Here is a 13,629-nt window from a genome sequence, read left to right on the forward strand (position 1 = left end):
GAAGGGCACATTCTTAAATGGCAAACTCATTGATTTTTATAAGCAGTCTCCAGGGCTCTGGATGCAGATAGAGAAGGTACATTGCTTTTAAAGAGGGTGCTCTCAGCATTTATATGATTAAATGCTTGCCCACTGATCACTGACACAGATGGAAGGAATTGCCTAAGGAACACTGTACTGAGTAATATGCCTCAGAATACAGTATCTGTGAACAGGTAATTACAACATGAATGAGTGTGTCAGACACAAGATCCTAAATTACTGCTCTGAAGGCTTTATCTGGAAATAGCCAAAGGCTCTCAAGTCCTGATTGCTGGGGGCGAGGGGCATTCTGCCTCTCACATATCTGATTTCCTAGACAGGCTGCCACAGCTGTTTCAGAAGTTTGTACTAGACATAAAGTTCAAGACAGTGTAGAAAACCATGCAGACCATGGTGCAGGAACTGGACAAAGTCCAGGTGTTTTTCCTTGCATGTCAAGGTGTACCACTGGATAAGAACTGGACAAACATGAGACAAAAACAATTTATTTTGAGCACCAGGAGAAAGACTGAGACATGCTTGCTAATACATAACTAGACAAAGTGCAACAGTCTTCTCAGCAGCAGAAGAGCAATTTGGTGTTGGGACTAAACAGTATGTGCCAGGACACTGGCAACAAATGCCAGAATCACTAGTTTTTTTCAGAGCAGCCATAACTTTCCTTGTATCTATGTGTATTTCCAGGGTACTTGCACCTCTGTCGTGCCAGCACCCAGGTGGTCAGCTGGGAAAACTGACTGCTGCTGGCTGAATGGATTTGAGAGGGGAGTATAATAACTCTTCCAGACTTAGCAAGAGTGACATTCTGTCTTGGAAGCTAATTTTTCTCATCAAGACAATTGGAAATTACAGCTTCTTATATATAACTTACTGTTGCATACCTATACTTTGCGTAAGTGCTATGCTTTTACTTAGATTTAGACTTCTCAGAGACCTCAGAGATAAGGATGAACAAAGTAGTTTGTTGGATTGACATCAGGGCACTCATCTACTACATCACGGAATGCCTAAAATTGAGTTAATTATGGAACTTGAAGAAAGGTTGAAGCAATGAGAAAAATATTCTCTTGGCACTACTCTTCCTCACTGTTTGACATTTAGACATTGTTTTGAGCATTCATCATTAATTTTGTTCAAGGGTAGACAATGGATGGACAATGACAGACACAAAAAAAATGCCTCATTCTCTCCTTCAAAGGACATGTGTATTTACCTAACTCACTGTAATTCATCAAGGCATGAATTATCACATGCTATCCACTCATTCATTTCAAATACAAAGTCCTACGTGCTTAAGTGTAATATTCAAAGACTTGTGGTAAATAGTCTATATAAATATAAACAGAAGAAGGGAAAAGCAAGTGTTGGTAATGTGAAACCATAGGGTAATCATCTAATTTCTGAAATTTCTTTAGAGCAACTGTCTGTACTCAGAGCTGATCAAGGTCATGACAGCAACAGAGGAAACTGATGGTCTAAGAAGAGAGCATTAAACCTGGAACTATAAGCCAGACTAGTTTTAACCCAGGGTATTTGATTTTTAACACAACAGAAATCAGAGATGATAAAATAAAATGGGCTTTTTATATAGCTACCAGATGATAATAAAAAAATACCATATAGCTAGGCTGTAATGTTTGAATTTCATATTGTTCTAACACTGTAACAAGCTAAAGATAAAAAGGAAGAAAGATATACTTTATTATCCAGACTGAAAGTACAGGATGCAACTTTTGTACTTAATGTACATAAATGGACAATAAGTTTAGGATGGTCTCATATCTAGTACAATTTATTTTAATAAGCAAGAACCCACTCAAAGTCAGATAATGGATCTCTAATGACATACCACTTTTGCAAACAGCATTTGGATTTATCATTCTGATGTATGAGAAGTGAAGATAAAATCCCAGCAGACAGACAAAAGACAAGTGGCCTTGAGCACTTATTTGTTTGAAGGCTGCTTCCTTTTTGAGTAAGTGAAAATGTAAGGTGACATCAGGTTCAAAAATGCCAGGTGGACTCCTGGTGCACTGGAAGAGTGTCAGTCTAATAGCCATAATTTGTGAAGTTATTTACTTATCTTCTAGTATGTAATAAGGAGATCTACAGCTTAGAATATTTAGATGAACAGAAGTTTCCTACCTTGAATCGGCTGTAGTACTCGGGTACTTTAGACTGCTCCATTTCTTCTGATTCTGTATATTCTGACTTCTGCTCTACTTCTTTGGCTTCTTCAGATGACTCTGGACCAGGTTTTGCTTCAAGGACAGACCGTAAAACAGTCTCCAGGACATCAACCTGTGCAATCACATTTGTCACTGTTAGAATAAACTGTTTGAAACTGCAATCTGACTAATACCACCGTCAACTTTACAAACAACTTTGTAAGTTACCATGTAGTTCCAGATAACTACTCTAAATGAAAAATTTTAGAAGCAGACTCACACCTTCTTGGAAGATTTCTATTTGGACTTCTAAGATGGGACATTTTGAAGTCCCTGAAGCAGAACAGCAGGTCTCTGTCAACTCCTTGTGAGTCAGTTGCTGATTGGCACTTGAGAATGTGTCAGGCACTACGCTAACATCTCCTCTAGGTCTGACACTTAGCTGTAAATACTAATGTTAAACAGTAGCCCCATGTGATAGTGTGATACACAATCACAGATACATCTAAATATGAGGTTATTGCAAAACATTCAAGCAATACAGTATTTAATAGATCATCCTGGTTCCTCTTTCATGAAAGTAAGAGGGAAATCACTTATTCAACAAGATTTATTCCTGTCACGGGCTAGATAATTTAATAGGAAAAATGGAAATGTGGCATGCAACATACTGCTAAAGGTATACTTTTAATCACTATGTCTCCAGTTTTTTTTCATGTTCTCCACCTGGAGTTATCAAGAAAACCACCATCTCCTAACTGAAGTAGCAAAAAAACTCATTTGTATCACTATGGGACTTACTAAATTATTTCCTTATGTATTATTTATACAAACTATGGAAGTGCTATATGGATGCTGCTGCTGTTCTGGGAATAACATGATTGTCATAATTTAAATTACTGAATGCAGGCTGACTGCATTTTAAAGTTCAGCCATTAGAAATATAAAGAGCTGTTACCCTTCTGTGAATCTTTATCAGTTGAAAGCAATAACTGTGTAACCTTGGAATCCATGAAACTTACCACAAGCATAATGTCTCTTGGTACCTATGTGGTTTCATTTTTATGGCACAAGCATATGATGCTAAAGAATAAAAATGAGGCTTATTTGAAATAACATTCTTATCACTAAAATGTAATTCATAAACTACCAACACTGAAACAGGATCAAAAATAAAAAAATTAAAAAAATAAAAAAATCAATTAAATACTAATTATGTGCTTGGAAATACATAAATTCTAATTTTGAGAGTTTCTCAAGCAATCACACGTACTTGTTGCTTGTTCAGTTAAATAGTATAGGACAACACTAAATCAGTGTTTCTATTGTTCTGATAGTAATAGAAACTCTTTCTGCCAAATAGTAATGACAGAGAAAACTTTTTGTTTAGATGACAAAATTTGTTCAACTAGAATATTACATTTTAGAAAATAATCAAGTTTGGAAAAACAGGATTATATCTTTTTCAAGTGACCACTACTGTGCAGGTATGACAGGACAATGTACAACATGGCCCATACTTATTAGTGCTATCACCTGATACACCAGATGCAGTCCTGTTTCAGCACTAGGATGTTTGCAGATTGCCCAGAAAAGTCTGAGGAGTTCTTTAATTTGTCTAATGTTTGCAAGTGGAAAAAATCATAGATCTATAAGGCTGAGTTCTTCGGGCTTGGATTAAGAAAGAAAACTGTTGAATCACAGCCCCAAAAATAAAACGGTGGTGGTTTCAGATGTTAATGCTTCCTTCCTTGTCTTATCCACTATTATGCAGACCTGCTTCTCAGTACAGAGCATGAGTAAAGCCGGCTAATCAGTGACCTGGCCTTTGTACACCAAGGAAAATGCAGACCCTAGTAGTGGTGCAAGTAAAAGGGAGATTGCTATCACCAGGCAGCCCTTCAGGAAGGAACACCAAGAAAGGCTGTTGAGAGCCTCAGTGCTTTTCCTATATAACATCCCATGTGGTTTATTCCACCTAAACTGGCTGGTCCAGGAGCAGCTTGAAGCCTCACAGTGACTGAATCCCAGCATCCCTTAGTTGGAGTTAACCTCACAAAAAGCCCGAATCACAGAATGGCCCAGGTTGGAAGGGACCCCAAGGATCATGAATCTCCAGCCCCCTTGCCAGGCAGGGCCACCAACCTTTCCATTTACTAGACCAGATTGCCCAGGGCCCCATCCAACCTGGCCTTGAACACCTCCAGGGACAGGGCATCCACAACCTTTCTGGGCAGCCTGTTCCAACACCTAACCACTTTCATAATAAAGACCTTACCCCTAACATCCAACCTAAACCTTCCCTCCTCCAACTTAAAACCATTTCCCATTGTCCTGATGTTAAATCTAACCATCATCCCCATAAGAGCACACTACAACCCTTCTAGAAACCACTCTGAACTGCCTACAGAGCAGTACCATTTAGAACATAAAAACCACCTGAAAGGACATACAGAATTAGCCATGAGAAGCACAAGACATGACGTTTCATCTTCAAGTATGTCTCTGAGGGAACTAGGAAGTACCACAACAGGAACATAAATGGTATGTGGCAACAGCAGATACTCACTCCCAAGGACACGGCAACAGATATAACTGCTAGTTTGCCACCTAAAGTAGTGTTTGTTCTAAACCACCTCTCCTGGATTCCAAAGAGCTGTGAAAAATTGCTGGGTCCGGAAAGGTTGGATATCTTCTCATTAGCAAGGCAAGTAATTTACAAATCTTACTTGAGTTTGACATGTACGTAATTTCTTGTTTTATGCAGGTAGTATGCAGTTTTCATACTCACAGCTTCTTGGCAGATTTTGCTGTCTCCTGGCAAAGAAGCTACATTCTCCATCACCTGCAAGGCTCTATTTAAGTATCCAGGTGTCCACATCAATGGCATTAGGTTGTATACAGCTCTTAGACCTTTATTCAATTCCACTTTCCCTGTGACAAAACAGATAAAACCTTCAGATCAGTACCTGAAAACTCAAGTCCTGAGGAAATCTATAAGAGTTGACACTGTTCTTTGCAACAAAGCAAGTTTCTAGATTTGTCTGGTAAAAACAACACTCTTTTCTGTGAAGCAGCTTTGACAGAATTGTTATTGTTATACTTAAAGTGCCTCCTGTTTGCCCAGTTTCAGGACTATCACGTTTGTTTCTTGTTCCTCTCTACTTATATTTTTCCATCACCTGGAAATTTTGTTCACGTGGAAAAGAGGAAAAGTGGAGTAGTTTTCTTATTGTTTGGCAATTGTAACAGCAGTTCTAAGCAGGATTTCTGAATGTCTCTGACAAACAGTTCCAGAGCCTTCATGGACTTACTGTGCAACATGTGTCCACCAAATCTGAGAGGCTGGACTCCCACATGTGGTTTTAAGGGTTTATTTACACATGTATCAAGGCCACATAATATAAGATTAATAGTACATGCTCTCAGTATAGAGAGAATACAAGAACACAACTCAGTATTCTTATTTCTAGTTGGGACTTAGTAGACCTGCCAAAATGAAATCTTGGTTCTTGATTTATGGTACTGTGCACTGAGGTCTTCATGACTTTAGCAGGGCCTATGATGTGGCACTGCGGCAATATGGTGTTTCTTCTGAGGTGAACATGAGTTAGAAAAGATGAAATTCCCATTCAACACAACAGAGGAAATCTACACGACATTCCAGTTTGTCTGGCAATGAACGTCATCCCAAGCTCTTGATTTTGTCCTTATCAATGAAAAAAACCCCATTACAGCTTCAGTGTAGCTTATCAGAGCTATGCATCCAAGTTCTCAATTGAATTTAAACTCTGATTACAATAATGCATGACTTTGAAAACAGTACTTCCTTTTCTTCATAGAAAAATAAGGTAATATGTTCACGAAGCTTACAAAATACAGATAAACTAAAACAACCAAGGTGCTTTAGGCCACTCTGTGCCTGAAGACATCTTTCACTCTTTCAGAGGTCGGTTCCATTAGTGCTGGCAAGGCCGTGGAATATGTGACATAACAGTAAATAGCTTTTGATCTACTGAATGTCACTGTCATGGAACAAATACTTCTGCTCACATACACCAAAATGCACTTCAACAGACGCTACTCAACCAATCTATATGGCACAAAACTAAATGCCAGTTTAACAGCAGCTCTGTGAAATATGAGACTTCCAATTAATTTTCATATTTATCCCACTTTTTGACTAAAAATGAGGTTTTAACTTTACTCATGGCAAATCAGAATCAGCAACCTAACTTTGTCTCTAGATATTGTATTTTGAGGTCATGTTTCATGAACACATACACTATCATCAGGAAATTCAGTAATTACTTATTTCTTCTTTCCCACCCCACATCCTCCTACCCTCCTATACTGGATGTACTCTGATCTAGCTGCTCTTCAAATAATACTGCATATTATTAGCAATGAAGACTCCTTAAAAGATATAGGATAAAGGTGATACTATCTGCTATTCATAGCAGAAACACTAATGTTGTGGTGAGTACTAGTATTTTATTTAAATATTCTGGATATAGTATTTTTCAGGTTGTAGCTTCTGTATACCTTGGGGTCTAAGGATTACTTTAAGCTCAATAATTTGAATTAGAAAAAAAGGCTGATTCTTCGTAATTGTCAATTTGTTCTGTGGGATTCTGTTTTTTGGGGTTTTATTTGGAAAATATGATGTTCCCTAAGCAAACCAACATTACTCCTCTCTAAGATTACCCTCCTTCATTTGGTCTTAACTCTGAAATTGTTCCTACCATGATTTCTGCTTTTTTTTCATCACTCTTCATCAGTTACATTTCAGTTAAGCACAGACACCAGTTTAGTTCACCTAATAAACAAAAGGAGAAATATGATTGCGAAGGAGGTAAAACTTACCAAGAAATGCATAACCATACAGCTGGGAGCTGAATCCCACAGTGTTTGTTTGCTTTAGACCTGTCAGCAGTAGTGATGCCCCGAGATTTCTCTCCTCTTCCCACTGTAGATAATAAACTAATATGTAAACTAAGCATGTGTTCCTTGACAAACACAAACAAAAAAGTTGCAGCAGTGAAAGAAACCACATGGCCTTAATCAAGTCTTACTAATAAAGTACAGAATTTTGCAGCAAGTTCAGTGTTCAGAGTTACAGTACACATATCCTGAAGAACAGTACATTTATGCAAAGGAACACCTTCTAATGTGAGGAGCCAACATTTTGAAGGGGAGTCGGTCAGTGTGTTTACATAGGGATAAGGATTATATTAATTTATGCTGGCCAAGTTCTGCCTCTGTCCTGTATGTCCTCACATTTGCTTCAGTCTGATACTTCTTAAAACAAAAATTACACTGGAAAAGTCCTTTCATTTAAGTGTGAGGTAGGATTCATGCTCCACTATACTATGCTAGAATAGGAAAATGCTGAGAAAAGAATATGCTGCTAGCAGCTGCTTCAAATCCTAATGACAGATCAGACCAAATATAGCTAGAGACCCAATCAGTAAGTATATTAAAACCACAAGAGACTCTTAAAAAGCCCAAGGGTTTGGCCAGGCTTAATGCAAGGAGGTGCCTTTTTGAGATGAGGCATTTTTTGTCTCCATTCACGTGCACATGAACTTACACATATATAGCCAACAAAAAATACCATTATCTGACAGCCTGGAAATGTATTTGTCTGACCTATGAAAGAGATACAAGGGGATAGTTCTGTTTCCTGCTGCATTCAGCATTCCTGGTGAATGTTACAAAAAAAGCAGATAAAACCAGAAGAGAACCTTAAAAACCTTAAAGGTCCAGATTCTCTTGGGATCCAGCATGTTTGGCTTCAAGAGCTGGAGAAACTGGGAGAACTTAATACTAGTGCCTTTGCAATTAAAGATGGCAATCATACTGATTGTTTTCAGCAATCAAGCATGAAATGTTCTGGTGAGAGCTAAGACCAGTGTTTCGCAGTGCTTACAGCAGCACTAAAATGGAAGTTCCCTACCACAAGTACCAAGGACTAACATAGTCAGATTGGCTATGACACAGTTCTCAAAGTTAAAAAAAAAAAACAATTTATCAGTCTGCTGGCCCCTAACCTACAGCCAATGCTGTCTGCAACAGGACACTGGCTTATCTTTCATGCACCTTGGAAAGAAGGAATGGGGATTTTCACAAGCAGCTGACTTCCTACTCTCTCCACACTCTTTCCTAAATTAGCCACAGAAAACTGGTACTGAGCATTATGAAGTCTTGACTAGTACTCTCTATGTTGTATACCTATAAAAATATGGCTTAATGCTGTCCTTGGATGGAGTAATTTCAAAACATATACTAAATAGGTCATGGCTGCAAAAATAAGCTTGCTTTTTAAAAAATCGTTACATGTCCACATCACTTCTGCTTGCAAGTTAAGCCTTCAAGAAATACCACACATACTGACTAGCACCTCTCTTTGCAAACACAGACAAACATAATAGGAAAATGCTTCTTACATACAAGTGATCAAGTATACTTGTCTTCTAGGGAATGGAGAAGACTGAATAGGGCAAACACAGACCTGTTTTCAGTAGTGAAAACTGAAATTACAACCCAACTAATTAAAAGCTTATAAATACATTTTAGTAACACATGTAGAGGCTTCAAGTACTTTTCTTATGGATGACAATAAGCTTTTGAAGGCTTATGCCAAATCACAGGAGAAGTAGCTGCTTAAAGTGATAGGAGAGCCCTTGCGGTAGATAAAGTCCTACGTGAAATGTTTTGTTACCAAGCTCCAATGGTGAGCAATACTTATCTTAACAATGTCCAAAATAACAGTTTTTTGTTAACTGAGAGAGCTAAAGCTCTCTTCGAACTAAAGTGAAATGTCACTTCACAACTTAGCAATGATCGTATACCACCTCTGAAAATACCGACAGACCTTCAGAGAAAGGAGCAACAAAAAGGGATCGACACGTGATTCGTTGGTTTTCCTCTTGCTTTTTTATCCCCTTTCTCTTATAGTGGTCAAAATGATAAAGAAAACTTGTGAGCATTTCATTTTTTACAAAAACTTAAGGGAAAGTTTATATTCAGAACAGAATGCCCAGCTGCAACACAACACTTAGAAAGAGAAGCTCCATGTATTGTTTTGAGTGTAGTGAGCTTACCGTATGTTCAGACTTGGTTGCTAGGTGCTGGTATAAAACATAGAGAGAAAGAAGCTGTGTCGAGAGCTCATCAAAACTTTCTTGTAGCATGATCTCTGTTACTACTGATATAGCATCTGTGGAGGAAATAAACGCATGTTAAGTGGAAAATTACTCAGCTCCTTCTACATCTGTTAATGTACACTGCTGCAGTGTATTTTGAAGTAGTTAGGAAGAAAGTTAAAGATTTCCTATGACTAACAGTAGAGAATTAGTCTTACCCACTTGGGCTGTTCTAATGTGTCATGAGAAGGAGAAAGCACAATCAACTGAATTACGTATAAGGCAATAATAAGCTTTCTAAACGCATCTTAACCCCCATGCTCTCAGACTTTGATTGCTGCTTCTTTGCTCAGCCCTTCAATCATTGCCATTTAAAAAAATAATCTTAGAAATAACTTATTTCTTCTAGTATTTAAATTAAAAACAAAAGAAGACAGGCTTAAATTCATTGCCTTCAAGGTGACAGGGGTGCACAGCAGAGAAGAAATTCTGTCACAGACCACCCACAGTAATCACTGTATTCAGCAAACAGTGCTCTTGAGGAGCTCCACAGGGAGTTCCAGTGATATTCCTTCTCATAAAGGTCAGTTTTTTAAACTGAAGGCCTTGAGCATATTAGAGAAAAAGAAATATGGATATAAAGAAAGAGGAATTCATAGATAGGGGCCTCTCAAAACAAAATATGAATTAACTTCCCACTTAACAAAATTTTCAAGACAAAAGCTTCAGACTAATGATTCTATTTTCCCTCTCACTTGTTTGGTTTGCAAAAGGTTTATGCAAAGAAAGATTGCTGAGAGCCAATAGTGCCAAGAAAAATCTGCAGTGAAATGAAAACCTTAAATATTTGTCATCAGACATGACAGGATTATTCTTCTCAGCACCTTCTCCAACAACAAACAGGTCTAGACAAAGAGCTCAGTTTAGATGCATAGCTTTTTGAATAGCTTACAACTGGACAATGTTGTTGAATTTTCAATAGAAACTTCTAACATAATATTAGCATGTAAATTGGAAATCTGGAAGTTGAAGAAGATAGCTTACATTTTGAATAGCATTAATGATCATAGAAACACTGTGAACTGCGTGCTTTAAAATCATACAATGAAAGAGATCCCAACCAAAGTGATATATAAATATACAGAAAAGTAGTTTAGATAAGAAAAGTGTGTTTTCAAGGTGACTTCTGAAATAATATGGCTATAATATTTTAATACAAAGGAAGTCTCTACATGTTTAAGAGCATACAGCTAAGGATGATGAGCAGGTATTAATTTTCTTACCATCATACTTCTTCTGTTTTATAAAACAGTCCAACAAAATATTGAATGTAAAATTATCGGGGAAAATTCCATATTGGACCTGAAGAGAAGAAGAAAAAAAAATGAGTGAGAAAATCTGCTGTTCAAATCTTTCAAAGCATAGTGCTGAAAGCACCAGAAAGATCAAAACCATGGTGTTGCTAACTGGTGCAGTGTGATAGTCAGGCACTATAACAAGCTTATTAACATGGCTTCTGTGATGTGGTCCTACCACCTTTCAGTGTACTGGGTTTGTTTTAGCATTTAGTCTTTGGGGCCAAGAAAGACACTGCCTACCAAGATTTCTATGCTCCATTTCTATTCAATGTGCTTTACACACCAGCACTACTTAAAACAAAAAAGCTCAAACAGGACAGAAAAGCTGTTAAGAGATTTTTCTGAAACTGAAGTTTGACTTGAGTTTCAGCAAGTCAAGTCAAACTTAAATTTTTGTTTTGACAATTATATACCTGAACTCAAAAGCACAGTATTTATAACAGGCTGTAACAGGAATTTCAGGAAGGGCAAAACTGTCTCAAAATGTAGATCAAATATAGTTATGGTTCTTCCTTGTAAAATCTTACCTTGTTTTTTAATGTGTATAAGGCTTTGTCTTGCGCACCATGTTTTAAACATTGTCTGATCCAACTGTGAATGGTCCAGTCTCTCAAGTACCAGCAATTCGGACTGTGCCGAAACCTGAAGGGTGATAAACAGTCCAGGTGACAATTGTTCTCTCAATGAGAATCACAGAAAAAAATAATCTGTAATCACAGAATCACAATGGTTGGGAGGGACCTCAAAAGATCATTCAGCCCAACTGCACTGCTAAGACAAGTATTCAACATTAAGTTGCACAGGTAGGAGTTCAGATTGGTCTTGAATATCTCCAGAGGAGACTCCACAACATCTCTAGGCAACTTGCTCCAGTGCTCGATGACCCTTGCTTTAAAGGAGTTCTGCATGCGAAGCTTCCTATGTTCAAGTTTTAGGCTATTACTCCTTGTTCTATCTCTGTGTACCACTGAGAAGAGCCTGGCCTCATCCATTTGCCTGACACCTCCCTTTAGATATTTTTAAACATTTATTTGATCCCCTCTTAGTCCACTTTTCTCCAGGCTGACAAACCCAGGTTACTCAGTGTTTCCCAACATGGGAGATGCTCCAGGCATCTTATCATCTTTGTGGCTCTCCACTGGACTCCTAGGAGATCCCTGTCTTTTTTGAACTGGGGGGCCCAGAACAGCAGATTAAATGTGGCCACTAGGGCAGAGTAAAGGGGAAGGATCACCTCCCTTGACCTGCTGGCCACGCTCTTAAATGCACTCCAGGATGCCACTGGCCTTCTAGGCCAAAAGGGAACACTGCTAGGTCATGGCCAACTTGTTGTCCACAAATCAATCATCAGTAGATTGTGTTTCAGTACCTCCACCCTTCATGGTCTCAAATATTAATCTTTCTGTATTTAACTTTGCAGACAATCATTGCTCTCCAAAGAGCTCTAGTTGGCCCTTTAAGTAACAATACTCCGATATGCTTTAGTAGTTTGTTTGAAGTGAGAATCCGCTCTTTTCACAAATGCAAAATACTTTAAATTTCTCATTTTCCAGAAAGTCTGCTTCGTTTCCTCTGAGAATAGGAATACCATAAAATAATAGCTTGGTATATTTATGATAGCAACATTCTTCCCCTACCCCTCTGCATCAGCTGCACTAGCATTGCTCCTCATGGGCTTCTTTTAATCAGTTCTGAGACAGCTCGTGCCATAGATTCAGCAGTGTTCGCAGGTAACTCACTCCAATGCTTAACCTGAAGTTCAGTGTCTTTTGTTTCATTTATTTAGAGATTTACTTCATGACTGGAAAAGTATTGACTAAAAACATACAGAGCTTTACCCCTGACAAAGTCTCAAAAAGCAATTACGAACCCAGTGGTAGGAGCTGCTGCCTTGATCCCATGATGAATTTCACACCTCAGTATCAAGAGGTACACACAACTTTTCTCAATTCAAATCGAATGCATGAAAACTAGATTTGGTCCCCAGTGCAGAAGGGAGTGCCACTTCCTGTAGTAAACATCAGTAACTGAGATAGGCTCATGTGCAGATGCTTGCAGCCTCGAGCCAAGCTGCAGCACCATTTAGAGGCAGGGTTGGCTCTTCCATCTGAGCGAGCATCCTTTCCAGAACATTTATCAGATTAATGTGGCCACCAACTCTGTTTTTCCCCCCCACTGAATCTCTGCATATCGTACCCCATGGCTAAGGGCTACACAGATTGCCAAGTCTGTAACAGGAATGCTTTTCCAGAGTCTACAGCATCCAAAAGACTTCAGTGCCAATAGCAGAGCTAAACAGCTACACAAAGTCTAAATATACTACTTCTTCAGTGGCACATGAAAGCTCTCTCGTCAATTTGAATTTAACAGAAAAAGAAGAAAAGTCTGCTTTGAATATTAAATTATGAACATCCATTTTGTTGCTCTAATTGCTTTCCATTTTCTTCCCCCTGGAATTCAAATACTGGGCAAGCAAGAATATGTATTTGATTTCATTGAAGATCTGTTTCAATAATGCTTACAGGAAGCACCAATTACAGGAATTTGGATTTAATCATACATTGATGAAACAATTATCTAATTGCTAGACTCCTCCACCAGTCATTTAGGTCAAAGTGCAACACTAGCACCCAGCAACAAAGCTGTCCACATTCTTTTGAAGCTGCTTTACTAAATGGTTAATATTGTTTCAAAAGCGGAAACAACAATCTTATAAACACATAACACTGATGCGCTCAAAGACTTAGGCCTTTCCTTTGATATAACCATTATCGTTCTTCCTACAAATGTGTTACAGAAAAAAGTAAATGCTAAAAAGAAAATGAAGGTTTTAAAGGGTTTGAGTATTCACCTCTAAGCCAATGCATATTTACTCTCAAGTATATTTATACTCAAGCATCCCACATTGAGGCA

At 38.2% G+C, this 13,629-nt stretch overlaps 1 protein-coding gene across 2 annotated transcripts in view; it reads right to left on the minus strand.

Annotated features, from left to right (window-relative positions):
* The window catches only part of MRPS27 (mitochondrial ribosomal protein S27), a 42,385-nt gene that overhangs the window by 2,228 nt on the left and 26,528 nt on the right, over nucleotides 1–13,629 (minus strand). For both annotated transcript variants that reach the window (XM_015848841.3, XM_085528077.1), the window contains exons 5-10: nucleotides 11,244–11,358; nucleotides 10,642–10,720; nucleotides 9,317–9,432; nucleotides 7,077–7,179; nucleotides 5,002–5,144; nucleotides 2,188–2,343 (exon numbers count right to left, since the gene is read on the minus strand). In XM_015848841.3, coding sequence (XP_015704327.2) covers nucleotides 2,188–2,343; nucleotides 5,002–5,144; nucleotides 7,077–7,179; nucleotides 9,317–9,432; nucleotides 10,642–10,720; nucleotides 11,244–11,358 — 712 coding nt within the window. The remainder of the gene's footprint in view (nucleotides 1–2,187; nucleotides 2,344–5,001; nucleotides 5,145–7,076; nucleotides 7,180–9,316; nucleotides 9,433–10,641; nucleotides 10,721–11,243; nucleotides 11,359–13,629) is intronic.

This window comes from Coturnix japonica, chromosome Z (genome assembly GCF_054131305.1).
Source record: "Coturnix japonica strain WE chromosome Z, WE-NBRP24, whole genome shotgun sequence".
NCBI lineage: Eukaryota > Metazoa > Chordata > Aves > Galliformes > Phasianidae > Coturnix > Coturnix japonica.